At 44.6% G+C, this 26,290-nt stretch overlaps 1 protein-coding gene across 1 annotated transcript in view; it reads right to left on the reverse strand.

The window, feature by feature from the left end:
• The window catches only part of LOC115094675 (RNA-binding protein 44-like), a 276,873-nt gene extending 251,163 nt beyond the window's left edge, over nt 1–25,710 (reverse strand). Inside the window, exon 1 of the mRNA XM_029607927.1 lies at nt 25,649–25,710. Within this exon, the coding sequence (XP_029463787.1) occupies nt 25,649–25,665 (17 nt within the window). The 5' untranslated portion in view covers nt 25,666–25,710. The remainder of the gene's footprint in view (nt 1–25,648) is intronic.
• Between the last annotated feature and the right edge of the window lie 580 nt (nt 25,711–26,290).

Raw genomic sequence — 26,290 nt, forward strand, 5'->3', positions numbered from 1 at the left:
ATCGAGCGGTATGTGAGCAGGACTGTGCGTGCGGGGAACGAGGGTGCGCCTGGCATTGCCGCACTCTTTCTAACGTGGCCTTACTGTATCGACCTGACACTTAGGTGTGCTTTTATGACCGACTGGTCAGACCATGGTACTGGGGTGCAAGATGGAGTGTTGAGGGACAGTATACAATCATTTACAAATATGTGTCCAGCTTTGTGGGGGGGCGGGGGGGAATTAATGAGTTGTTGAAAGCTTAAGGCGTGAAAGACATTTAGGAAGGATTCGCAGGATGATGAGAGGGGAGTGGAGTCCACGTGGAGGTTAAAGTCCCCCAGAATGATGGCTGGGGTGTCTATGTTAAGGTTTTCAGATATAAATTCAATGATAGGTGAGGGGTTGTGCTCCAATAGGCCTGGAGGTGCGTAGATAAGGCAGAGTTGCAGATGTTGAAACTTAAAAAGGCCTATTTCCAGTCTGGATGGGGTGTTGGTGTTTATAGGTCTTAGGTTAAGATCTTTCTTTGCGGCTAGGAGGAGGCCTCCGCCTCTTTTCTTGGGCCTTGGAATTGAGAAGAGGTTGTATGTTTGCTTAGGGAGCTGGTTCGGGAAAACTATATCAGTGTGTTTAAGCATAGATGTCTGGTTTGCAATCTATGAGAAGGTCATTCAGGATGGGTGCTTTTTTCCCTAATGATTGGGAGTTGAATAGTATGATGGAGAGAGCAGTGAGGCCAAGGAGTTGGGTAAGTGGGGTGATCATGATGGATATCAGTGATTTGGGATGAGTGGTGGGGATGGAGGGATTGTGAAGTTTGTGGCGGTGTGTGCGGTACTGTAGGATGGGGATAGGGTACGGGGTCATGTTAGTTTGGTTGCATGGAGGTGACAGAGGTTCCATTGCTGGCCGGCCTATTGAGATGTTGGGTGGGTGGTGTGGTAAAGGGGGGGAGTATATGTCGGGAGAGGGTATGAAAGACTTTCTTGGGGAAGGTTGCAGGTGTAGGTGAGGGGGGATAACACTGAAAAGGGGAGGAGGAAGTGGATTCTAGCTTCTATGATGTTATAGGAGGTATGGTTAGGATAGCAGACTAGTGCGAAGGAGCTGCCAGAGGGAGGGGGGGGGGCAAAAATTGAGGGAAAGGAGGGCAATGGCGGGGCTTAGGCTTTGGTAGAGAGGAGTAGTTAAGGTTTCAGGGTTAAAGGGGCTAGCTAAAGCGCCAAGGGGGGGGGGGGCACGAAGGGGCACACTAAGGGGCAGGCCCCTTAGTCACGCTCCTTCTGCGCAAGACGCCCGGCTTGAGACGCCGGATGCCTGCCTACCATCTATGTAGATCCAAGAAAACAAAGAGGTAGGCGATCTATGATAGCCGTCAGGATAAACACAAAAATAGATGCCTTGATCTTTTTCAATTGTTTATTAAAACAGAGACGTGTTCACAAATTGCCCGACTCAGGCCGAGTTTCGCGGTTCAAAAACCTCGGCCCTGAAGCTAAAACAAAATTGTTTGTTTTAATTAAGTTATTTTAAGCATTGCTGATAATCACTGACTGTATATTGGAAGAGAAATACACTACTGAGATTTTTTCACGACTGTGGAGTGTTTAAGCCCCTGAGGCAGCGGTTTTTGAACCGCGAAGCTCGGCCTGAGTCGGGCAATTTGTGAACACGTCTCTGTTTTAATAAACAATTGAAAAAGATCAAGGCATCTATTTTTGTGTTTATCCTACCATCTATGTAGGCCCTGCAGCTTCCTGGATGATGTCGGCATTGAGGGCGGTCCCAGAGCAGCGTCGGGTTTGCTGCTTGGACCCCGGCAGTTTTCCCACGCCGAACAAGTCAAGCCGGGATGTCGGGTCGGATGCGGAGAAGAAAGGACACGCCGGATGCCTGCCGACCAGCTATGTAGGCCCTGTAGCTTCCTGGATGATGTCGGCGTCGAGGGCGGTCCCAGAGCAGCGTTGGGCAGCCAATCGGGTGCGAGGGAGGTAGGCCAAAGCCTCGGCCTCGATTTGCGGCTCGGACCCCGGCAGGCCTCCCACGCCGAACGCGTCGAGCTGAGACATCAGATCGGGGCACGCTCGGGTCAGGTCTTGCTCCTGCCCTATGCCTCCTTCTGGCCTCTCGCACTCGTCGTTCCCTAGCGGCAGGTCCGGAAGGGCTATTGAGTAGCTGGAGGGCTACTCCTGAGACCAGCATTGCGTTGCTGGGTCTCACTGATGCGTGTAGGTCCCAGCAGAGGGCTGAGCCTGCCTTGTTCCAGTTCCTGTCGTTCCATGCCTGGTCCAGTCCAGCCTTGTTCCTGCTCTGTCCGTACCTGTACTCGCTCATCTCCCTCGGTGTGTATCCTGGGGCTCCTCCCTGAGCCGCCCCATGGCCCAAGTGCTCACTATCTCCCAGGAGCAGGTGTCTGCGCCTCCGCATCTGTCAATAGGTCCCGTAGGGTGCATTCGCAACAGAATTCGAAGGCCATGAGCTCGGTGAGCATGTGTCTGTGATGGACTCAAGTTCCTGGACAATTTTTTTTCTCTCTAGTTTAGCCTTACCCAGAATTTTTTCTTCCAGTTCCTGGACTTCTGATTCTTGTCAAGAAAGTTTTGTTGCTTGCTTGCCTCTCTTTAGTTTGTCTGGATTTCCACGACCCGCAGGAGGTGCCTGCATCCAGATCCTCTGCAACTCCAGTTCGGTCCTGGAACCTTCTCGACCTGCTGGAGGCACCTGCCACTGCTCCAAGGACCATCTCCATTCATTCCACTGAAATGTTTACTCTTCTTCCTGGGTTCCATACGACCTGCAGGAGGTGCCTGCACCCAGGTTTCCCATCCAGTACCAAGTCTAACCTCTTCAACAAGTATCTTCAAGCTTCAGGGAGTATATAACCAATTAGAGTATACTCCACAGCAACTCCAGGTCCCTGGGTTTGAACGAATTGCAGGAGGCGCCTGCTCCCTAGGCCTGGCTCCGTCTCACAATTTCCAACTCACTCTCTGCTTGTGTAAGTTATGATTCTAACCCTGGACTTCTCTCCAGTTCTTCTGAGTTGTCACTTTGGTGTCTTTCTTCTCCTTGAGCTCCATGTGGCTAGTCGCCTTAAATCTACAGCAATGATCCTACGTTTGCTTCGTACCAGTGGGGATTCCAACCTCTATCACCATTGCAAATTCTCAAGACATCATCTTGTTGTTCCTTCATTATACCAACTTGGCGAGCTGTCTTGAATCCAGAGCTCGCCATCATCCTCCTCCAGCGTCCTTCACACAGCGTTTTGAGCTGGTAGAATGATTAGGAGTTCCTGAATTCGTTGTTCATCTGCTCATCTGGTGTTCATCCGCTGCCAGGCAATGAACTGTAATTGCCATCTTCAGCTTGTCTAGTCAGCCTGCAAAGCTTCTTGCTGTAAATCCTCCTGGAAGGATCTTGGCTTCTTTGGAACTACATGCGAGATTCAACTTGGCTACCCATGGATCCATGAGAGCTGTTGCTGCCATCTGCTCCTTGAGTTTTCTATCCTCTGAACTTCTGGGAGCCATCTTGCATCCTAAACCTCTTAGATCCATTTCTGGAAGAGATTGGCTCTTCAAAATATCTAAAGCTCTTGCCAGCCTTTGAATTGCTTTCCACCAGTAAAGTTGCCTCTCATGGAGGTTCGCCATTGGCTGCTTTCCAACCATCCATTGCAGTGGAAAAGCTCTCATTACACACTCGCTGTAATCCTTCCTCTGTTACCCTCGAGCCTCACCATCTATCTTACGGCAGCTCATCTGATTCAAATCTGAGAGATTCTCATCTATACAACTATCTGGAAAATCCTTTACGATGAATTAGTATCCTGCATAAAGAATCGTAGTGAGGTCTATTGACTGCCAAGCTCCTCTTGGGAACAGCTACACTACCATATGGGAGCCTGCATTAATATATGTATTTTCCCGAGATGTATTTTTCCTCCTCCACCGAATTAAAGAGATCTCTCTTACCATCTGACCTTGTAAAGGTCTGAAATCAGTATTCTGAACTTCCTTCCAATTGCCTACTTCAGTTATGTACCTTCTGTCATCGAAAGGTATAATCAAACCACCACGATCAGCTTTCCATCTTTGGTGCAATGTTCATTGGATTTCCTTGTCCCACAGAGTGCTTCTTGTACCAATCCTACCTAAGAGCAAGTGGTACCTGTAAGCTCGCCTACCCACTCTCCAACTGTACTATCCCCACATCTAAAGAATGCAGCTTGTTGCCTAATCTCGATCTTCAACATTATCTACTGCTAGTAGATGAAATTCATGTTTCCAACTTCCGTCTTGACTAATTAAGATCCAAGTACCGGACTATACTCCAAGATGCGACCATTCATCTGTGCCTCCCGTTCTACCAGGGTCTTGTCCTTCTCCTAAGTTCTTTGTGTTTACGTCAAGTCATTAGTACATCGCTTTGTCTTCGCTTCAGCTCCTCCCAAGCATTGAAGATCTTGTGTTTGGACCCCAAGCTCGCCAGCCGGATGGCTATTCCTGAGACCAGCATTGCATTGCTGGGTCTCACTGGTGCATGTAGGCCCAGCGGAGGGCTGAGTCTGCCTTGTTCCAGTTCCTGCCATTCCTTACCTGGTCCAGTACAGCCTTGTTTCTGCTCCGCCCATGCCTGCACTTGCTCACTTCCCTCGATGTGTGTCTTGGGGCTCCTCCCTGAGCCACCCCTTGGCCCAAGGGCTCACTATCTCCCAGGGGCAGGCGATCGTGCTTCCACGTCCGTCAATAGGACCCATAGGGCGCGTTCGCAACTATCATAGAGGAAATGCAGGATAGGGAAGATAGGACAGAGACATTTAAATATCATCAAGGTTCCATGCACAGGAGGCGAGTCTCCTTCAGTAGAAAGCAGGCTCTAGAATGAAGGGTCATGGGATGAGGGTAAAAGGGGGAAGACTCAGGAATAATCTAAGGAAAGAGCAAGTTTGCTTACCATAAAGTGTTTTCCTTAGATAGCAGATGAATTAGCCATGCTGTCTGGGTATGTCCTCCTTGCCACTAGGTGGCGGAGCTCTCAAAGTCTATTACAGACTTTTAGCTAGGTACTCCCTCCCCGTTATATCCTGGCAGGATCACCTCAGGTACCTCAGTCAGTATCAAAGCATTAGTTAAGTATGCTAGAACTGACCGGTGAGGCGGGCAGGCAGCATGGCTTATTCATCTCCTATATACGGAAAACACTGTTTACTGTAAGCAAACTTGCTCTTTTCACGTAGATAAGCAGCATGAATTAGCCTTGCTGTCTGGGAGTCCCCAACTGACGTATTGAGCAGGTAATGTGTATTAATTGAAAAATGTTTTTTGCTCAATATGATGAAACATAGCGGACAGTTCCTATAAAGGCTGTAAATACATGAAATCTGTGCTCTTCTGAAGGATAGTCCACCCCACTAAGGCATTAATCGCCATTTGTTTATCTAAACAATAGTGGGATGTGAAGGTGTGGAGCGACAACCATGTCGCTGCCTGACATATTTGTATGATAGAAACTTGATGTAGAGAGGCGATCGAGGCTGCCATGGCACGCACCTGATGCGCCGTAGGTGTTACAGATACGTTTGCGACCTTTGTTGATGACAAATTGTATACAGTTTGATATCCAAATGGAGAAAGTTCTCTTTGTTACCGTACGCCCTGGAGCATTTGGATTAAAGAAATAAATAGTTGTGAAGGTCAGTTAGGAGAAAAAACGTGCGCCGTCTGTAGTATGGTAGTGCACGTTCGCAAAGTAAAGTATATGACTTTTTCTCATTAGCATTAGCATGAGGTTTAGGATGAAATATATAGAAGGTGATGGTCTGGTTCAGGGGTCAGGAACCTTTTTGGCTGAGAGAGCCATAAACGCCACATATTTTAAAATGTAATTCCATGAGAGCCATACAATATGTTTAAAACTAAATATAAGTAAATGTGTGCATTTTATGTAAGATCACACTTTTAAAGTACAATAAGTCTCTGAAAATATTACACCAGGCCTTAAGACACCAATACATCTCCTATTAGGAAAACAGACCAAGTCAGGCTGCTATAGAGTCCTACACAGAAACTACACGCCAGCAGAAAACCTCACCTGAATCACGTGCTGTCCCTCACCTAACATAGAATAAAGAGACCAAAACGCATAACAAGAAGCATACAGAAAAAAATGAATTGGAAACTGCAACAAGCCAGAGTCTCTGTATGCAGTGTAACAAAGGAAAAAAGAAACATCACCCATCCTTATAAAACAAATCAAGAAATATAAAATCATCAGCAGTAAAACTGTACTAACAAAAAGAACATATTTCGAAACAGCTAATGAGTGGAATATCCAATAATTAAAAACACATATAAAACATTTCCAGATACCAACAAAATATTTCAAAATAGCAGACACAAAGACCCAGTAATGAAAAATAATAAGGATACAAAAATTTTTTTGCTCTGCATACCTGGGAACGTTTGATATCCAGGTGTCCTGAGATTGTTCTGAATTAGCAGGAGGTGGGGTGGTTTGCTTGGAACTTTCTCCTCTCTCAGTCACATACCAGCGCTCTCTCTCACACTGGCTCTCAATGACACACCTATACACACATGCTCTCAGTACTCACATATACACATGTTTTTTCTCACTCACTTATATAGGCTCTTAATTACACATTTACACACATGCTGTCTATCTTTTCACGCTTACACACACACACAGGCTTTCAATCACATAAATACATGCTGTCTTTTTCTCTCACACACAGACTCTCATTCACATGCTTACAAACATGTCCTCTCTTTCTCTCATTTACACACAGGCTCTCAATCACATACTCACATGCTCCCTCACCTAAACCAGCTCTCAATCACACACAGACACACATGATCTCTCTCTTACTTATACACACAGGCTCTTAATCATACATACACATGATTTCTCTCACACACAAAGGATCTCAATCATACACACATACTCTTTCACACAAACAGGTTTTCAATCACAAACTTATACATACAGGTTCCCAGTGGTAAACTTACATTCATGCTCTCTCTCTCTCACACAGGCAGGCTCTCAATCACAGACATACTCTCTTTAACATGTACAGGCTCTTAATCATTCACATACATGCAATCTCTCACTCTCACACACACACAGAGCCCCCCCCCCCCCCCCCGCGGCCCGGAAGAGGAAGTGAAGAGTATCGGGTGCCTGCGCGGCAAGAAGAGGCCACGCTAGTGCGCTCGGCATCGGCCCGAAGAAAAGAAGACTGCAGCGCGGCTCGGAGGAAAATGAAGAGGTTCAGCCGTGGCCGATGGGACTCCGCCTCCGCGAGGGCTGAAAATGAAGAGGTTAGTGTTGGGAGGAGGCTGCTGCTGCTGCCGCGAGTTCCTGGGGTGGGGGTGGGGGAGAGAGAGTGAATGAGCGAGCAAACACACATGCTTGCTCGCTCATTCACTCTCTCTCTCCCTCACCCCGGGAACTCGCGGCGGCAGCAGCAGCAGCCTCCTCCCAACGCTAACCTCCTTCATTTTCAGCCCTCGCGGAGGCGGAGTCCCATCGGCCGCAGCTGAACCTCTTCATTTTCCTCCGAGCCGCGCTGCAGTCTTCTTTTCTTCGGGCCGATGCCGAGCGCACTAGCATGGCCTCTTCTTGCCGCGCAGGCACCCGATACTCTTCACTTCCTCTTCCGGGCCGCGGGGGGGGGGGCGAAGAGAGCACGCCGGTGCCGCTGACTCCAGCTTTCCTGCCGCGTTCCGCCCGGGCTGACAGCATTTTAAGCCCGGGCGGAGGAGGACCGGGGAGCAGCTGGGTCAGTGGGAAAGTGTGGCGACTGTCTGCGAGCCAGATGCAGCCCTCAAAAGAGCCATATCTGGCTCGCGAGCCATGGGTTCCCGACCCCTGGTCTGGTTGATGTGGAAACTGGAGATCAACTTTGGTAGAAATTTAGAGTGAGTGCGTAAAGTCACCTTGTCATGGTGAAATTGCAGATAAAGAGGTAGTGAGCTAAGGCTTGCAGCTCACTAACACTTCCAGCAGAAGGTAAAGGAACCAGAAAGAGCACCTTTCAAGAAAGGTAACAAAGGTGACGAGTTTTTTTTTTTGTTTTGTTTTTTTAAGTTCAAATGCGAAAGTATTAATTGTTCGAGAACTATGTGAATGTCCCACTGTACCGGTGGTTTGCGTACAGGTGAACGGAGGTATAATTCATCTTCCAGAAACCTGGATACTAAGGTATATTATGAAATAGACTCTCCATTTAGAGGGGTATGGTAAGCGGCTATAGCACTTAAGTGAACTCTTAGCAAGGACGAAGCAAGTTATTTGTTGTACAGTAGATGGAGATAAGGAAGAAGCTGTTTAGGTGGGCAAGATGACGGGTCGATGCCAGTGATGTACAGTAGGAAGTGTAGCGTGACCAATTTGTTTGAGAATTGAATCTGGTAGATAGTTTTCGAGAGGACAATGGTATGTCCTGAAGGGTAGGAGAAATGTTCAAATGCTGGTAAGCGATCCTTTCAATCTCCATGGCCTGAGATGTGGAGAGGAGTGAAGAGGATGTAGTAGTGTCTCTTTGTCCTGGGTGAAAAGTTCGGAATGTCGCCCAGGGGATCAGGTTGCGGATTGAGAGTCGAAGCAGGTAACTGTACCATAGTTGTCAAGGACATGTTGGCGCAATTAGGATCAAATTCACTTGATTCCCGATGCATCTCTGGATTGGGTGAGAGATGGGTGGTAACTGGGGGGAAGCATAGAGTAGGTCATGCGACCAATAGATGAGAAAGACATCTGGAGCGAGTCTGAGAGGGCTCAGGTAAACTGAGGAGAAGTTCTCTAGTTTTTTGTTGTTCTGTGTTACAAACAGATCAACTGTGGGAAGACCCCACATTGCAAAAGATCCCGAGTTACTCTGGATTTTACTCCAATTCGTGTGGACGAAAAGTCTGCTGAGCTTGCATGCTCTGGAGTTGTGATCCGTGGCAGGTATGTTGCATCTTTGGTGAGGCCATTTCAATATTTGTATTGCCACCTTGCAGAGGTTCCATGAACAGGACCCTTCTACTTTGTTGATATAGAACATGGTCATTTGGTTTTCTGTGTGCACCATGACTATCTGTCTTTGTAGGGCACTTTCGAAGGCTCAAAGTGCGTTCATCCCCACTCTGAGCTCCAAAAGGTTGATATGAAGTGTCTGTTTGTGTTTGTAACGTTTCCAGATGAGCTCCTTAATCTTTGGGAGATGCATCTGTGGTTAGTATCACCTGATGTCAAAGGGATCTCAGTGGGGAACCCATGGAAAAAACGTTGATGGGAGTAACCATCATTGTATGGTTATGCTTCATGCTGATGGTTAAGGAAACAGGTGTCGACAGTGACTGCAGATATTGAGTCCATTGTAGTTTGAGGTCCTATTATAGGTGGCCATGTGAAGGCGTGTGTGTGTGTGTGTGGAAGCATATAAATGGTTGTTGTCATATGTCCCAGAATAGTGAGGACTTGTCGAGCTGCCTCTGTTGAACTGAAAGCAGAATCGTAAACAGTGTGTAGAGAGCTAATGCTCTCGGGTGAAGTAGGAAAGCCTTGTCGTGGGGTCGTATCGATATAGGCTGCTATGAAATGTAAAGTTTGAGTGGGTTCCAGGTTCGATTCGTCATAATTGATCATAAGACCTGGGTTGTGTAGGCAAGAGATTGTCTGTAGAAGAGTCTGCCGAAGTAGTATTGGTTTGAATGCTAGTAGGAGCAAATCGTTTAGAGAAGGATATATTTGCACCCCCTGATGAGGAAGGTGTGCCCATGCCCTGTCCTGCAATTGGAGAAAACCCTGGGTTCTAAAACCAGGCCAAATGGAAGAACCTCGTACTGGAAAAAGTTGCTTGTCCGTCTGGAACAAAGGTAATACCAGGACTGGGGTGCATTGGTATGTGAGAATATGTATGGTTGAAGTCCACTGGGTTTTTGGAGGTTGAGGATCCGAAGTATGTCGTGGGTGGGCAGGCTTTCTAGCTTGCTGCCTCGATGGTTGAGAAGAGAACGCTTACAAGTGGAGTAGGGCTTGAAAGTTATTTCTTTTTTTTTTTATGCTCGGCAGTCTGCAAGGCTAGTGAGCAATAGGAATCCAAGACAGCCATGGCAGAAAGTTTATTGATGGCATCGGTGAACTGATCTCTGAAGAAATTTCTGGAGGATCTGGGAATGCCCCGCAGTCATGAAATATCGTCAATTAGGCGCTAGAAACTGAACCATGGAAGGTGGATGATTTGCAGGTAGTTGCTGAAGCCTTAAGAGACTTCCAAACTATAGAAACAAAAAACGGAGTTCAGGAAGTGCTTCCCATTTCGTGAGATGAAGGTATTGATGCAAGGCTTGTTAGAAAATGCGACGCAAATTTTGGTGGATAGCATGAGGATTATGAGACCTTCCCAAGAAAAAACTTTATGCATTGTCTCTCCGTTTGTAGAAACTGTTATTTTTTTTAGTTTAGCTTAGCGGTATGTTGAAAAGGGTGCCGAGCAGAAGATGTTTGTCTTGTCGACGCAATCAACCCGTTGAAGCCTTTAGGCGATATAGAATAATTGGAGGATCCCACAAGGGACACCTTTCAGGAATATTCCCATAATGCTGTGCAATGGGAGTTGTAGGTTAGCCGGAAACCTGCAATTGTACGATGCCCCCAGCCCCACACGCGGAAATGGGGTGTAGCTGATATGTACAATAGAAATCGCCCGACCTATGTAAGCTGCATAGGTGGTATATATGTTGAAAGACGAACTGTGCTTCAGTATGTCCATTTACGTCAAAATAGTTGGAGGGCCCAATTCTGGTTTGTTTGGGTTTTTTTGTTTTGTTTTTAAAAAGCCTTGGCGTTAGCAGGGGTTTGATGGGTATAAGTGTGTATATACACTTGGTCCATGAATTGAAGCTCTGGCATATCCTGTGCCTGCGCCCTGTTCTGCGTGCTAGTTGAGCAGAATAATATGTACGTCCCAGCGCCTTGTAGATGTTTTTCCGTGTTCTGCGCCGATGCCCCAATCTGTATTGTTATTCAGCTCGTTGATTCGGCTCATGCGGGGCATGTTCCCGCTCGAGCATAGGCTTACTGGCAGTGTATAGCGCGTCGGCCTCGCCGATTTAGCAATTTGATTGCCTCGCTTATTGCGATCATAGGGTACCATCGACTGTCTCTTCTCGTCAATGGTCCAGTGCAGTGGCACCCTTGTCAATGATTTGGCGCGTGTTAATGGGCCTGGTGCGCTCACGACAGAATGGCACATGTTGATGGGCTCAGCACGTTGACACCTGTGTTGGACTCTGTTAAAGCCCGGCAAGGCAGCACCTGCGGTGATGATCGGCACCCTTACTGGTGGTCAGGGCGTCTTGCGCCCGCGTCGGCAGTCGGGGTGCCCGGCCGCTATGATTATGGTCGACGCATGTGGCATCCTTGCTGATGGTCGAGGTGCCTGGCGCCTGCATCGGCAGTCGGAGGCCTGGCACCCTATGCTGATGATTGGTGTGTCCGGCGCCTGTAGCTATGGTAAGGCTGTCTGTGCATGCACCAGTGGTCGGGGCGCTTGGCATTTGCATTTGTTAGAGTGCCCGGTGCCCACGCCGATGGCAGGCACCTCCCGGCGCCCTCTCCGATGGCTGTTGAATCCGGCGTAGTCATGGACAGTCAGGGCGCCTGGCGCCTGTGTGGGTGGTCGACGCATCCGGCGCATTCATCATAAGTCGGCGTGCCCTGGCGCCTGTGTCGGCAACCCGTCGTCTGCTTCTCTAGAGCCGTCCGTTCAACGTTGCGGAGCACCTCCCGCTCCATTTCCTCCGTGGTGCAGGGGCTCAACTTGGAGCAGACCCGGTGAAAACGGGAGGCTGAGGAGACTTAAAAAGGGCAACGGCCCAAGAGGTCCATGAAGCTGTGCTTCAGCGCGCCTTGCCAGTGAGCCATCGCATCGTTGGGTTTTGTTTTTTTTTTATACCTCTCCCCCGGGCTTCACTCGGTCAGCCCCAGAAAACCCAGGAGGCCGAGGAGTGCAGATATCGGAGCGGTTGAGAGGAGGGAGGGGGTGCCCCGTGACGTTTAACGGTCCCGTGAGGGCAGGTCCTGTGAAGTAGAATTTTCTCTTATTTATATTTTGTTCCTTCTTCTATATATATTTCTATTTTATTTTATTTATATATATATATATATATATATATATATATATATTTGTAGTAAAGTGAAGAGAGCTCCGCGCACTCTGTTGCGCGGAAAAACTTTGACTGAGGTATCTGAGGTGATCCTGCCAGGATATAGCGGGGAGGGAGCACCTAGCTAAAAGTCTATAATAGACTTTGAGAGCTCCGCCACCTAGTGGCACGGAGGACGTACCCAGACAGCATGGCTAATTCATGCTGCTTATCTACGTGAAAATAGTTTATTAGAGAGGGTAGTGGATACATGGGACACCCTCTCCTTTTGAGGTAGTGGAGCCACAAACAGTGTCTGAATTCATGAAAGCATAACATAAATTTAGGGGATTTCTGAGGGAATGGTAGGAATTGTAAAGCTGAATTAGCTGGGTGGATAGGCAGACTAGACCATATGTTTTTTTGCCATCACATTTCTATGTTTCTAAATCAGGTTTTAGGCCACGTTAGCAATTGCTGGGAGAAAAGCACCTTGTTTTATTCTGTCCTGCTCTTTCAATCGGAAGAGAATAATATTTCTTGCATGTAACTTTTCTTATGGCCTTCATAAATATCTGAAGACATGTGAGATTCCATGTAGAATGTAGGCTGGCAGAAGTAAAATGTACAAGTCTGTATTCCTTTTTTTTTTTGTATTTTTTTGTATTTATTTTATCACAATAACACAATTACAAGTCCATATTCTAAGAAAGAAATCACTATGAGTGAGGAAACCAGAGAAAACAAGGAAAATGTATGTCTATGATTGGTTAAAATTTATATTCTGCTTTTCATGACTGGTCAGCCACTTCGAAATAGATTACATTGAGCTACCGTAGGTATTTTCTTGTCCCTAGAAGGTTTAGACTCTAAGGGACCTATTTACTGAGAAATTACTACTTATCTGATAATTTCCTTTTCTTTAGGACAGTCAGATGGATCCAGAACAAGTGGGTTATCATTCTTACCAGCAGATGGAGACGGAGTAACTGACACAGTTACATCAGCCTGCCAGTTTTCTCTTCAAAAGCATCTTTGGACAGACTAGCAAAAAACTTGAAAAACATATAACCATTACAATAATCAGCCAACAGACAACATTGAGCTCACACAAGAATGTAATAACACTAGTCTAGGGACTGGAGTAACACTTACCAGTAAGCCCCGTAACATGTAGGCACACAGGAGGATCATTATGCAATCATACGGCAGCCAAGGGAGGGAAGCTGGATTCATCTGACTGTCCTAAAGAAAAGGAAATTATCAGGTAAGTAGTACTTTCTCATTTCTTAGCATCCAGTCAGATGAATCCAGAACAAGTGGGATGTATCCAAGCTACTCCCAAATAGGGAGAGAGGCCTGCCCATGAGCCAGTCAAAACTGTGCCTGCAAACATTGCATCCTCGTGGGCTTGCACATCTAGACGATTATACCTGGAAAGATGTGTAAAGAGGACCACGTCGCAACTAGGCAAATGTCGACGTGAGACAACAATCTAACTTCTGCCCATTATACAGCCTGAGCTCGAGTGGAATGGGCCTGTACCCAACTAGGTAATGGCTTCCCAGCATCCACATATGTGGTCATAACTACCTCCTAAATCCAGCAAGCTATTGTAGCCTGCGAAACTGGCTCTTACTGTCTAGTTATGCCATGGAGGACAAACAGGCAATCCGATCTATGCAAAGGCCCGGTGACCTCCAGATACCTGACAATATGCCGCTTGACATCCAAGGGCCATAACAAAAGAGACTCTACATCTCTCTTCCCTGACCAGAGATGGCAGGGAGATGGACTGGTTCAATTGAAACTCAGAGACCACTTTCGGTAAAAAAAAGAAATGGCTCCTGGCAAGAAAGGCCTGCAGCTCGGAAAACCTACGTGCAGAACAATGAAATTTCAGACCTATTAGTAAAAATTTGTAACCTATCATTAAAATCATCCAGTGTACCTGAAGACTGGAGGATAGCTAATATAACCCCAATATTTAAAAAGGACTCCAGGGGCTATCCGGGAAACTACAGACCGGTTAGCCTGACTTCAGTGCCAGGAAAAATAATGGAAAGTGTTCTAAACATCAAAATCACAGAACATATAGAAAGACATGGTTTAATGGAACAAAGTCAGCATGGCTTCACCCAAGCCAAGTCTTGCCTCACAAATCTACTTCACTTTTTTGAAGGAGTTAATAAAGATGTGGATAAAGGTGAACCGGATTTTCAGAAGGCGTTTGACAAAGTTCCTCATGAGAGGCTTCTAGGAAAAGTAAAAAGTCATGGGATAGGTGGTATTATCCTTTCGTGGATTACAAACTGGCTAAAAGACAGGAAACAGAGAGTAGGATTAAATGGACAATTGTCTCAGTGGAAAGGAGTGGGCAGTGGAGTGCCTCAGGGATCTGTATTGGGACCCTTACTTTTCAATATATTTATAAATGATCTGGAAAGAAATACGATGAGTGAGGTAATCAAATTTGCAGATGATACAAAATTGTTCAGAGTAGTTAAATCACAAGCAGATTGTGATAAATTGCAGGAAGACCTTGTGAGACTGGAAAACTGGGCATCCAAATGGCAGATGAAATTTAATGTGGATAAGTGCAAGGTGATGCATATAGGGAAAAATAACCCATTCTATAGTTATACAATGTTAGGTTCCATATTAGGTGTACAACCCAAGAAAGATCTAGGCGTCATAGTGGATAACACATTGAAATAGTCAGTTCAGTGTGCTACGGCAGTCAAAAAAGTAAACAGAATGTTGGGAATTATTAGAAAGGGAATGGTGAATAAAACGGAAAATGTCATAATGCCTCTGTATCGCTCCATGGTGAGACCGCACCTTGAATATTTTGTACAATTCTGGTCGCTGCATCTCAAAAAAGATATAATTGCGATGGAGAAGGTACAGAGAAGGGCTACCAAAATGATAAGGGGAATGGAACAGCTCCCTTATGAGGAAAGACTAAAGAGGTTAGAACTTTTCAGCTTGGAGAAGAGACGGCTGAGGGGGGATATGATAGAGGTGTTTAAAATCATGAGAAGTCTAGAACGGGCAGATGTGAATCGGTTATTTACTCTTTCGGATAATAGAAAGACTAAGGAGCACTCCATGAAGTTAGCGTGTAGCACATTTAAAACTAATCGGAGAAAGTTCTTTTTCACTCAACGCACAATTAAACTCTGGAATTTGTTGCCAGAGGATGTGGTTAGTGCAGTTAGTATAGCTGTGTTTAAAAAAGAATTGGATAAGTTCTTGGAGGAGAAGTCCATTAACTGCTATTAATTGAGTTGACTTAGAAAATAGCCACTGCTATTACTAGCAAAAGTAACATGGAATAGACTTAGTTTTTGGGCACTTGCCAGGTTCTTATGGCCTGGATTGGCCACTGTTGGAAACAGGATGCTGGGCTTGATGGACCCTTGGTCTGACCCAGTATGGCATGTTCTTATGAACACTGTTGTCAACGTCAGAAAACACAAGAACAGAGTACATAACAGTTGAAACGTAGGGCCTACCAAAAAAATCCAAAATCAAATTGAGACTCCATAGGGGCACCGGAAATGCAAAGGAGGATGAAGATGTTCCACTCTTTTCAGAAAACAGACCACATCAGAATGAGCCAACAAGGATCCACCATTGACGGGACCCCTGAAATAGGCGAGAGCAATTACTTGTATCCTTAAGGAAAAAATGGCCAAGCCTTTATTCAAGCTATCTCGCAAAAATTCCACAATAAACAGTTTCTTGACTGAACATGGAAGAGTACCGCAATGCTCACACCAGCCCTCAAACACTCTCCAAATCCACACATAGGCCAAGGATGTGGAGAACTTTCTAGCTCTTAGCAAGGCGGAGATCACTGCCACAGAGTATCCACATTTCAGCAAGCAAGCCCTGTCAAGGGTCATACCGTAAGACAAAATTGAGTCTGATCTTTGTGAAGGATAGGACCCTGCTGCAACAGGTTCCTGTGCACCGGAAGTCGAAGAGGCGAATCCACCAGGAGCCTCCACAGATCTGCATGCCAGGGTCTCCTGGGCTGATCTGGAGCAACCAAAAGCACCATCCCTCTGTGTTGTCCAATCCTTTGAATCAATCTGCCCAACATGGGCCATGGAGGAAAGGCATACAGCTACTTGTCTTCCAGCCACTCCTGCACTAGGGCATTGATCCCCAATGACCTCAGATCTCTTCTGCGGCTGAAGAATTGCGAAACTTACGCAGTGCGTGAAATCGCCAACAGGTCCAGGAACTGGAGACCTCAGTGATCCCGAATTAACTGAAACTCGTCTGACAATTCCCACTATCCTGGGTCCAGACTCTCCCTGCTGAGAAAGTCTGCTCTTAACGTTGTCTTAGCCTGCAATATGCAAGGCTGAGATCATCTAAAGATGCACTTCAGCCCATTCCATAAGATGATCTATTTCCTGCGACATTTGCCTGCTCTTGGTACCTCCCTGCTGATTGATTTAAACCACAAGTCGTTGCATAGTCCGACATTATGCGGATCGAGTGACCCTGCAGCCTGTCGCCAAACTGTAAAAATGCCAACCGGACTGCCCTGGCCTCCATGCGATTGATGTTCCAGCACCCTTGAGCTGTCAGCTCCTGACATTAAGCTCCCCAACCAAGGAGACTCACATCCATTGTCAGGACTAGCCAATCCAGAGGGGATAGTGAAACTCCCTTCCATAGATGATCCGCCTGCAGCCACAACTGCAGTTGAGAGAAGACCTCCATCGGCAGGTGAAGCCGAATCAAATAGTCTTAAAACTGCAGATTCCACCGACACAGCAGGGAGCACTGAAGAAGACACATATGTGCTCTCGCCCATGGCACCACTTCCAGGGTGCTTCCATTAAGCCAAGGACCTGCATGTAAAAACCATATGGTCAGGTGCAGTGTGTTCAACAACAGATGGAGTTGAGTTAGCAACTTCTGAATTCGAGCTTCCAGTAGGAACACCTTTGCCTGCTTCATGTCGAACTGAACCCCCAGGTATTCCAGCGACTGAGAAGGCTGAAGACTGCTCTTGGCTAGGTTCACCACCTGGCCAAGCTCCCGCAACAGGGAAATCACCTTGCGAATCACCAAACAGCTCTCTTCCAGCAACTTGGTGTGAATCGGTCATCCAAATTTGGGTGTACTAGGAGTCTATCCTTTCTCAACTCTGCCACATTATCTTGGAACAGGTTCTGGGTGCGATGTCCAGACCAAGGGCAGCACCCGAAACTGAAAGTAGCATCCAGAACTGTGAACCGCAGTTCCAATCAGATGGAAATTTGGAGATATGCCTCTGACAAATCAGAGAGGCAATTACCCTGACTTTATGGCCATTATCACCAAGCGTAATGTCTTCATGTGAAAATGCTTCATTCGCAGATGACAACTGATACCTTTGAGGTCCAGGATGGGATGAAAAGAGCCCTCCTTCTCTGGCACAATGACATAATGGAAAATCGCCCCATATTTTCTTGAGACACAGGCACTGGGACCACAGCCCATATACTAAGGAGCCTTGCCAATGCAGTTTCTACTGCCTGGTTGTTTTTTGCTTGTTTTTTTTGTGGTGAATGGCAGGGAGACACCATGAATATGCTCCAAGGAACACTGCTAACTTCCAGCACATATTCCTCTTGTATCACCTCCAGGACCCACTGATCTGATGTGATTTTGACCCACCTCTGATAAAAGAGAGAGGCATCCCCCTATCTCCTATTCCTGGGGGTGGGTTGGCAAACCTTCATTGGGAGCCTCAGGAGGTTCCACTATCCGAGCGAGCCTGCACATCTTCTGGATTGTTGGGGATGAAAGGACTGAGACCCACCAAAAGGTCGAGTCCTCTGAAGGACGCTCTTCTACAGGTTCGAAAAAGCTTGGATCCTCTAGCACGACCTCTCATGTGAAGGGAGCGCTGCACCTGTTTCTTGTCCTCCGGCAAACGAAGAACCAGAGATTCACTCCACATACTGGCCAGTTTCTCCAACTCGCAACCAAAGTTGAGCCATTAAAGGGCAATTTGGTGAGGTTAACCTTGGAGGGCGCTTTAGCCGACCAATTTCTCAACCATAACTGACGCCTGGCCACTATTATTGAAGCCACCCCTCTGACTGAACTGCGGACCAAATCACAGCCCACCTCCGCTAAGAAGGTTGCACACCTGGTTCCTCAACTGCCCTGGAGCTTACCCTAGAGTCACCAACCTCCTGGGAGAGAAGCAAACAAGAGCAAGCCACCAAAGAACAACAAAAAGTGATCTGCAAGGTAATTGCTACTGCTTCAAATGCTTGCTTAACATTAGTCTCAATCTTTTTAGCATGAGCATCCTTCAAGGCCACTTTTCCTTCCATGGGAATACTGATCTGCTTGGAAACTGCACACTCAAGTGCATTTCCACCTTGGGAAAAAAAATAAGCGCTCTCTTACCACTGGATTCAGAGGGTTCAGGCCTTCCAAACTCCGACCCCTTTTGAAAATAGCCTCTGGGGTGCCCAACTCAAGATCAATTAATTCCTGAATGGCCTCCATCATGGGGAAAAAAACAAGAGGCTATACGCAAGGAACCCAAAATGGGATTTCTCTTTGGCTCAGACACTGAATCTGCCCCAGGAACTCCAAGCAATTTTCAAGGTCTGGAAAATCAGAATTGGCAGTTCACCCCTATGAAAGAACCACAACATAGTTCCATATGGTTCTAATCCAGGGGAATTTCATTATCCTCAAGAGAGGCAGGGTCGGCATCATCATCCTTGCCGACCGGATCTCCATCCAGAGAACCTGCTGCTGCTCCAGGAGTACTCTGGCGCCCAACAAAAAATCCAGGCAAGGTTTTCCCCCTGTGCCTCTGCTCTCGGAGCGTGGGATAGGGCCAAGGACTACTCCTGAATTAAGGATTGCAACCCCTGGAAATATTCTACCCATGAAAAAGTAGAAGCATCCAGATTCGGAGGGACCTGAGGTGTACTCACTGAGCTACCTTCCCCTACTGATGAACCAGTTAGAGGCACCCAACCCAAATCGTCTTTACCCAGATCCATATCTGGCTGGGAAGAACCAGACCTAGTGAAATCAGAGGAAGACATTTCACCCTGAACCTCCAAATAGTGCTGGCTCAAATCAGGAGGCACTCCTGGTTGAGATGCAGTATATAACAAGCAGACCAAAGAGAGATGCTTAGGTTTCTTAGGCACAGGCTCCATGATGATCACAGTGGCCGGAGGCGTGCGTCTAGCTGTTTGTGTTTTTGGTTTTTTTAGAAAGGCACTCCGCTAGGCGCCTAGAAATTATATATCCAACATTTAGGTGCACACACTAAGGCGCTTACCTAGACAGCCAAAAATTAAGCGCAAAGCATACAGTATCACTTGTGCACATAGGTAAGCGGGGCCACTATGTGTCACTTAACGAGGGCTCACAGACTACAAGGCCCCGGTGTGCACAAAAACCGGGTGCACAACCTAGACACACAGTGAGACGCACATGCCAGACCAACAATCCTGTAGAGGGCAGACTTAGAATGCACACGAAAAGCCATTGCGGCCTACCACACGGTGCGTAGCGAAAAGCCTTGAAGCGGGTCCAGGCCTAAGGAGGCTGCTCAACCTGCCAGGCTGCCCATGTCCTCAACCTCCCACAGAGTGGAATGAACATCGGACTGGCACACAGAGCACGGAGACCGGGGAAGGAGGAAACCTTGTACAACAAAAACCTCCTGTTAAGTCTCTGTATCTTATCTCTTTTTTTTTTTTTTAACTTACCGGAGATCAGCCGTATCTGGCTGAGCACAGAGATGGTCTTCCAGCTGCGAGGGGAGACGGCATGCGCTCAGCTTCCTGCACCCACTGTCTTTCAGCTGCTCAAGCAGCTAAGACCACACTGGCAAAACTAGCTACCAGACCAAGGCACACATCTGAGGGACCATGGAAATCACCTTAGGAATTCTCAGCTGTGGGAGTGCCCATTTGGTATCACCACAGGAGAGCGCGGAAAATTCTATCCTTAATTCTCTGTTATCTTAAATGAAGTAATCCCCAGTGGGGAGATGCACATCCACTATCTGCTGGAGACATAGAATATTGGCAGGCCGATGTAACTGCAGAGTGTATATACTGTGACCTCAGTAAATCTGTCTCCATCTGCTGGTAAGAGTGCATAACCCACTTGCTCTGGATTCATCTAATGGGACACTAACAAATTGAGATTTTCTCCCATTTTATGGGAATGGGAAATATGCTTAGTAAATAGAGCCCTAAGTTTGTAACAGAGGCGATGGAGGGGATGTGATTTGCCAAGGTCACAAGGAGGGTCAGTGGAATTTGAAACCTAGCTCTTCTGGTTCACAGCCTGATGCTCTAATCACTAATCTACTCCTCCAATCCTTGAGCCATACATAGAAAGCATGACTGATTAAGAGTACAATAGAAGACATTACATTTACAAGTAGTCCTGAGGTAACTGTGGGCTGATTAATATAATTAATAATAAATGTATAACATCTGTGTCAGGTGATCAGAAATGACCATTTATGGATATATCAGAACTATGTGTTATCTAACATTAAAATGCAAGCATATTTGCCCACAAAAGACTTTTTTTGCTTAGTACTCTACTGAACTTTTTTCCTTTGATTGCAGCTTACCTATGCTTTCTTTTTCTGTTCTGCCAAAGATAAGACCCATAAATAGTTAGTTTGCTTTAGAATAAAACTTGTCTACTTGGTTAGTTCTGAGGCTAGAGAAAAGGAAAGAACTGAATTCATTTCACTCTCTAAGAACCCCCAACATATCATGTCTAAAGGATGTACTCCCACTGAGGCTATGTATGTAAGAGTGGTGTTCATTTCTTACAGTCATTGTATATCCAACAGACACTTGTTTACTTTCCCCTGTATTAACAGATTTTAACATGCACAACAGTTTATTGTACATAAAACCTATCAGTGTGTGTAACAATGGCTTAACACATGCTACCTTTGAAGATGCCATAAAAATGTCAGATAACCACTACCAATCCACAAAAAATGGGGGTAATCAAAATCCAATCTCACTGCACAACCCACATTAAATGATTTCTTACATGTGCTGTCTTTTAAATTTTATTGCATCTTAACATCTTTCAAAAAAATTTACCAAAAATAATTAATGATTTAAAAATCAACTTCAAACTCGCTTTTCACACCCAAAACTTTTTTTTAAAGAGTGTAAGATGTGAGAAGTATGCCTGAACAGAAAACCAACATGGAGAAGGAAATCCCCAGAAGCCTCTGCTTTTCTTTAGCTTGCCTAGGCTGAATGGACTCTGAGTGACTTTCTGAGCATGACTTACAGAATGTCCCTGGATATCTGTAGAGGCAGGCAAGCTGGCACCAGACAGGTGATGCCTATTCATAGGGTCACAAAGAAGAAACCACAGTGGAGCTTCAGGCACTATTCTCAGGAGTTTGTAATCAACACAGCTACAGACGTGTTGATTGTCCTGACCAATAAAATTTTAAACAGAACAAAGAACTATCTCGACAGCCATGGTAAATGGGCTACAAGTCCTGGGTAAACTAATCAGGGGTAGTTAGGGATGATGTTATCATGCAGTTAACATTACAACTTATGTAAATGATCCTTTGGGCAGTCACGCAAATCTCTAGAACCTTCTCCAGTATTGAATGTTATCTATAAAAGAAGAGTCACTTCCTGTATACGAGGAGATGCTGGTCAGTTTGTCAGACAAAGGGCATCCAGTACCCAGCATCTCCCGAGAATATTTATACTGATTAATAAAAAAGAAATTATACTTTCTACTCAGTCTAAGTGCTCTTGTGACCCTGGCCATAAGCGTAGAGTGCGCTTAACAGATAATGTTTCATAAAAATTCGGGGCACCGTCCATTGAGGAATTTGAGAATTCTACTAATAAGGTTTTCTGTAATCTCCCTGCTATTCAACGTGAAGCGTTACAGTCTTTGGTTAGCTGTGAATTTGGTGATCAAACCCGCTGATAAGGGGGGTGCGATCGTCATACAAGACATATTGACATATGAATCAAGAATGTTAGATCATCTTAACTACACTGCTATATACAGTATTTTACATGAGGATCCAACAATGAGTTTAAGAGATCAAATTAAGGATATTGTTACATCTACTAGATGTCTAACAGAGAAAGAAAAAAATGTTCTCATTGCTGATCATCCGAAGATACTGGTAATATACGGTCTCCCCAAAATACATAAGATATGAGGAATCCACCTATCCGTCCAATCGTGTCCTTGAGGGGCTCGGTTCTTGAACCGCCAGCAATTTTTTTGGACAAGTTTTTGCAGCCTTTGGTCCAAATGAAACCTTCATATTTGAAGGATACGATCCAATTTCTGAATAAATTGACAGAGATTCAGTTAGGCGAAGTTCCAATATTATTGGTGACTATGGATATAGTCTCATTGTATACATGTATACCGCAACAAGCGGCAGAGGACATTGCTAAGGAATCATTTGAATTTCATCAAGGTCCTACTAGGATTAAGGCTGATTTGTTGAACACGCTTACTAAATTGGTCATATTTAATAACTATTTCAGTTTTAATGGAAAGTATTATCATCAAAACCATGGGATACCTATGGGCTCGTCATTAGCCCCAGCAGTTGCAAATTTATATGTGGTATATTTCGAGGAGAAATTCATTATGAGTCCCAATGGTGGTCTAAGATTGCGACCTGGTACCATTATATTGACAATATTTTCGTCATTTGGAAGGATTCAAAAGAAACTTTAGACACGTTTATGGCATGGGTCAATTCTGTGGATCAAAATTTGAAGTTCACTTACCAATGCAGTGCTTCGAAGATTGTGTATTTGGATGTGGTGGTAGAGATTCGGGATTGCCAAATAATTACGATGATAAACAGGAAACCAACGGACAAAAACAACTTGTTGAGGTACCACAGTCATCATTCAGCATCCTTTAATAAGGGGGGTTTCCTGTATCTCAATTTTTCAGGATCAAACGAATATGTTCTTCTAAGAATGAATTTGAAGTACAGGCAGCATTATTGATGAAGAGGTTCAGAGATCGAGGATATCCTGCTAAGGTTATCCGGCAGGCTTATAAGAGATCAAAATATTGTGACCAAACACAATTATTGAAGTATGAAGAACGAAAAGAACAAGAACGCCTGGTTTTTGTATTACAACAGAGCACTTCAACTTCAGCTGTGATTAAGGCGGTTAAAAGACATTGGCATGTTTTGGAGCTGCACAGTGTATTTAAGGATTTGCCATTGTTTGCAACAAGTCGCGGTTCTAATATCCGTGATAAGGTTGTCCGGGCTAATTTGACAAATAGAGATCAGCAGTCTGTAAATATAGGAGGACATAAGAAATGTGGAGTCTGTTCGGTGTGTGTAAACACAATTGAAGGGGATTCTTGGGTTGACATAAACACAGGATATATAGTAAAACGAAGATTTTTGACAAATTGTTCTACAAATAACATGGTATATGCAATCATATGTGACTGTCCTAAGGTTTATGTGGGGCGAACAAGTAGAGCCATCAAGATTCGCCTGATGGAACACAGATCCAGTGTACTTGCCAGGTTCTTATGGCCTGGATTGGCCACTGTTGGAAACAGGATGCTGGGCTTGATGGACCCTTGGTCTGACCCAGTATGGCATTTTCTTATGTTCTTAACAATGGAGTGCTGACAGCCCCATTGGTGAGCCATTGCATGGAGCATGGCCATACATTTGAGGATCTACAGTGGACAGTCATTGAGAAAGTAGCAAGTAATACAATGTTTGGGAACATGGGATTGTTATTAAATTACAGGGAGCAGTTCTGGATCTACAAGTTAAAAACTGAAGCACCAGTTGGATTAAACGATCAGATTGGTTTTCGCTCCTTTAAATTTGATTTAAAGGGCAGGCTGAATTTCATTTACGTCATGTCTAATTGTCATGTGATGGAGTCCCTTTAAAGAAGGACGCCGAGAAGGGGAACTTAGGTTCGCCATGTTTTTGAGTATAACGGGCAGCGCGTTGCGAGCATTTTTAGATCAATTGATGGACTCAAACAGATGACGGTGGAGAGCTGGGGCAAATTTGCCTTTGTTGTATGGAAGTCTCAGGATCTAAGCTCAAGCTAAATAACATTCAGAACAACATTTGTCTAAGTAACTATTTGATGTCTTTAGAGCTTTGAATGTTTAACTGGTGAACTGTTCCTATCTTTGTTTTGAACTTTTCACATTTTTACAAAAAATTGTTTTGAACACATAAAAACAAAAAAATCTTTTTTGATAAAAATAATAAAAGGGCTATAGGGTGGACGGTGGTGTTCATGATTTAAAATAATTAAGGTACACCGGGATGGTGCCCCGAAATTTTATGAAATATCACCTTACACTCTTTAAAAAAATTTTTGGGTGTGAAAAGCGAATGTGAAGTTGATTTTTAAATCACTGATTATTTTTGGTAAAATTTTTGAAAGAGGTTAAGATGCAATAAAATTTAAAAGACAGCACATGTAAGAAATCATTTAATGTGGGTCGTGCAGTGAGGTAAAAATGTCAGAAGCAGACAGAATTCCATGCCAGAAGAACTTCGAACAGTAACTGATAAAAAGAAATTCAAAAGTGACTTAAAAACTTGGCTATTCAAAAATGCATTCTACTTGACTGATACACCCATTTCCCCATGACTCAGATAACATTAATAATTATTGAACGTTAACCCCCTCTCGCTAACCCTTTTTTCTAGCTCTATTTCTACATTAGAAATCTATCTTTGTATTACTTCCATTTCTATGAATGTCTTTCTTCCTTGTTACACTCATTTTATTTATGAATGTTTTACCTGTAAACCATTACAAACTAGTGATTCTCACATGGAATGATGGTATATAAAACATTTAAATAAATAAAAAAATAAGATATTTTAGGAACTCCTGGTCATATCTACTCTGTTACAAATCAACTGATACACTTTCATGTACAGCACAGCAACTACTTTAGTACTAGTGTTATGTCCTTCAGAACCTGACATCAGATAACTGTTTTATGCCTGTTAGCTCCTGTCTTATCCTAAGCTCTGAACTCTATTAAACTCTTGGACGACCCCTTTCTATTAGAACACAAAAAATGGATATGTATTCATGCAAACCTGACATTTTGAGGTCTGTACAACAGGCAGAGGGATCAAGACATTCAAGTCTAAAGCCTTGCAAAATTATAAAATGACTTTAAGCCAGGGTTTCCCAAACCTGTCCTGGGGACCCCACGGCCACTCGGGTTTTCAGGATATTCACAATGAATATGCATGAGATAAATTTGCATATACTGAGTCTCCGTTGTATGCAAATGTATCTCATCCATATTCATTGTGAATATCCTGAAAACCCGACTGGACGTGGGGTCCCCAGGACAGATTTGGGAAGCCCTGCTTTAAGCTGTCAAAAAAAAGTAAACAGTCTGTGAAGAAAAATGTGAAGAACAAACAAAAAATAAAACTCACTTACTTGTCTAAATCTGACATCTTAAGAGTTTTTATTATTCATACAAGTATACGATAATCTGCTTCTGGTAAAAACACAAAAAATAACTTGTTTAACCAAAATGTAAATGTACAACAACTATAAAGTACCAATCCTTATTCATATAACCGATAAGAGTAATTTAGATTTGTATGAGAAAGCAATACTAGAATACATTGACTGTATTACATTTTCAGTTTGAATCCGAGTATTTCACATTATGGCCTCTTTTTGCGCTTTGGCTCTGTGAGCTCTTTTTATCCACCCACCACCAATCATGTTTTCCAATGTGTTCCCCATTTCTAGCCCCATCAATTTTTATTTCTCCCACATAACCTCACCACACATTGGACCTGATTTTAAAAAAGCATTTACATGTGTAAAACTGGGTTTTTCTTGAGTAAATACACTATAATCGAGTAAGTGGGCTTTTCAAAATTGCGACAATATATGCCATTGAATTGTCCATAGGATTTACTCACTCAAGTGCACTTTACTCAAGTAAATGGCTTTTGAAAATTGCTTCGATAGTATGTTACATTTATGCAAGTAACTCCTTTGAAAATTACATCCATTAGTTTTATGCTCTGGTCTTTACTATTAGCATGGTTGTAAATTGGCAGCATG

Source organism: Rhinatrema bivittatum, chromosome 6 (genome assembly GCF_901001135.1).
Source record: "Rhinatrema bivittatum chromosome 6, aRhiBiv1.1, whole genome shotgun sequence".
Taxonomy (NCBI): Eukaryota; Metazoa; Chordata; class Amphibia; order Gymnophiona; family Rhinatrematidae; genus Rhinatrema; species Rhinatrema bivittatum.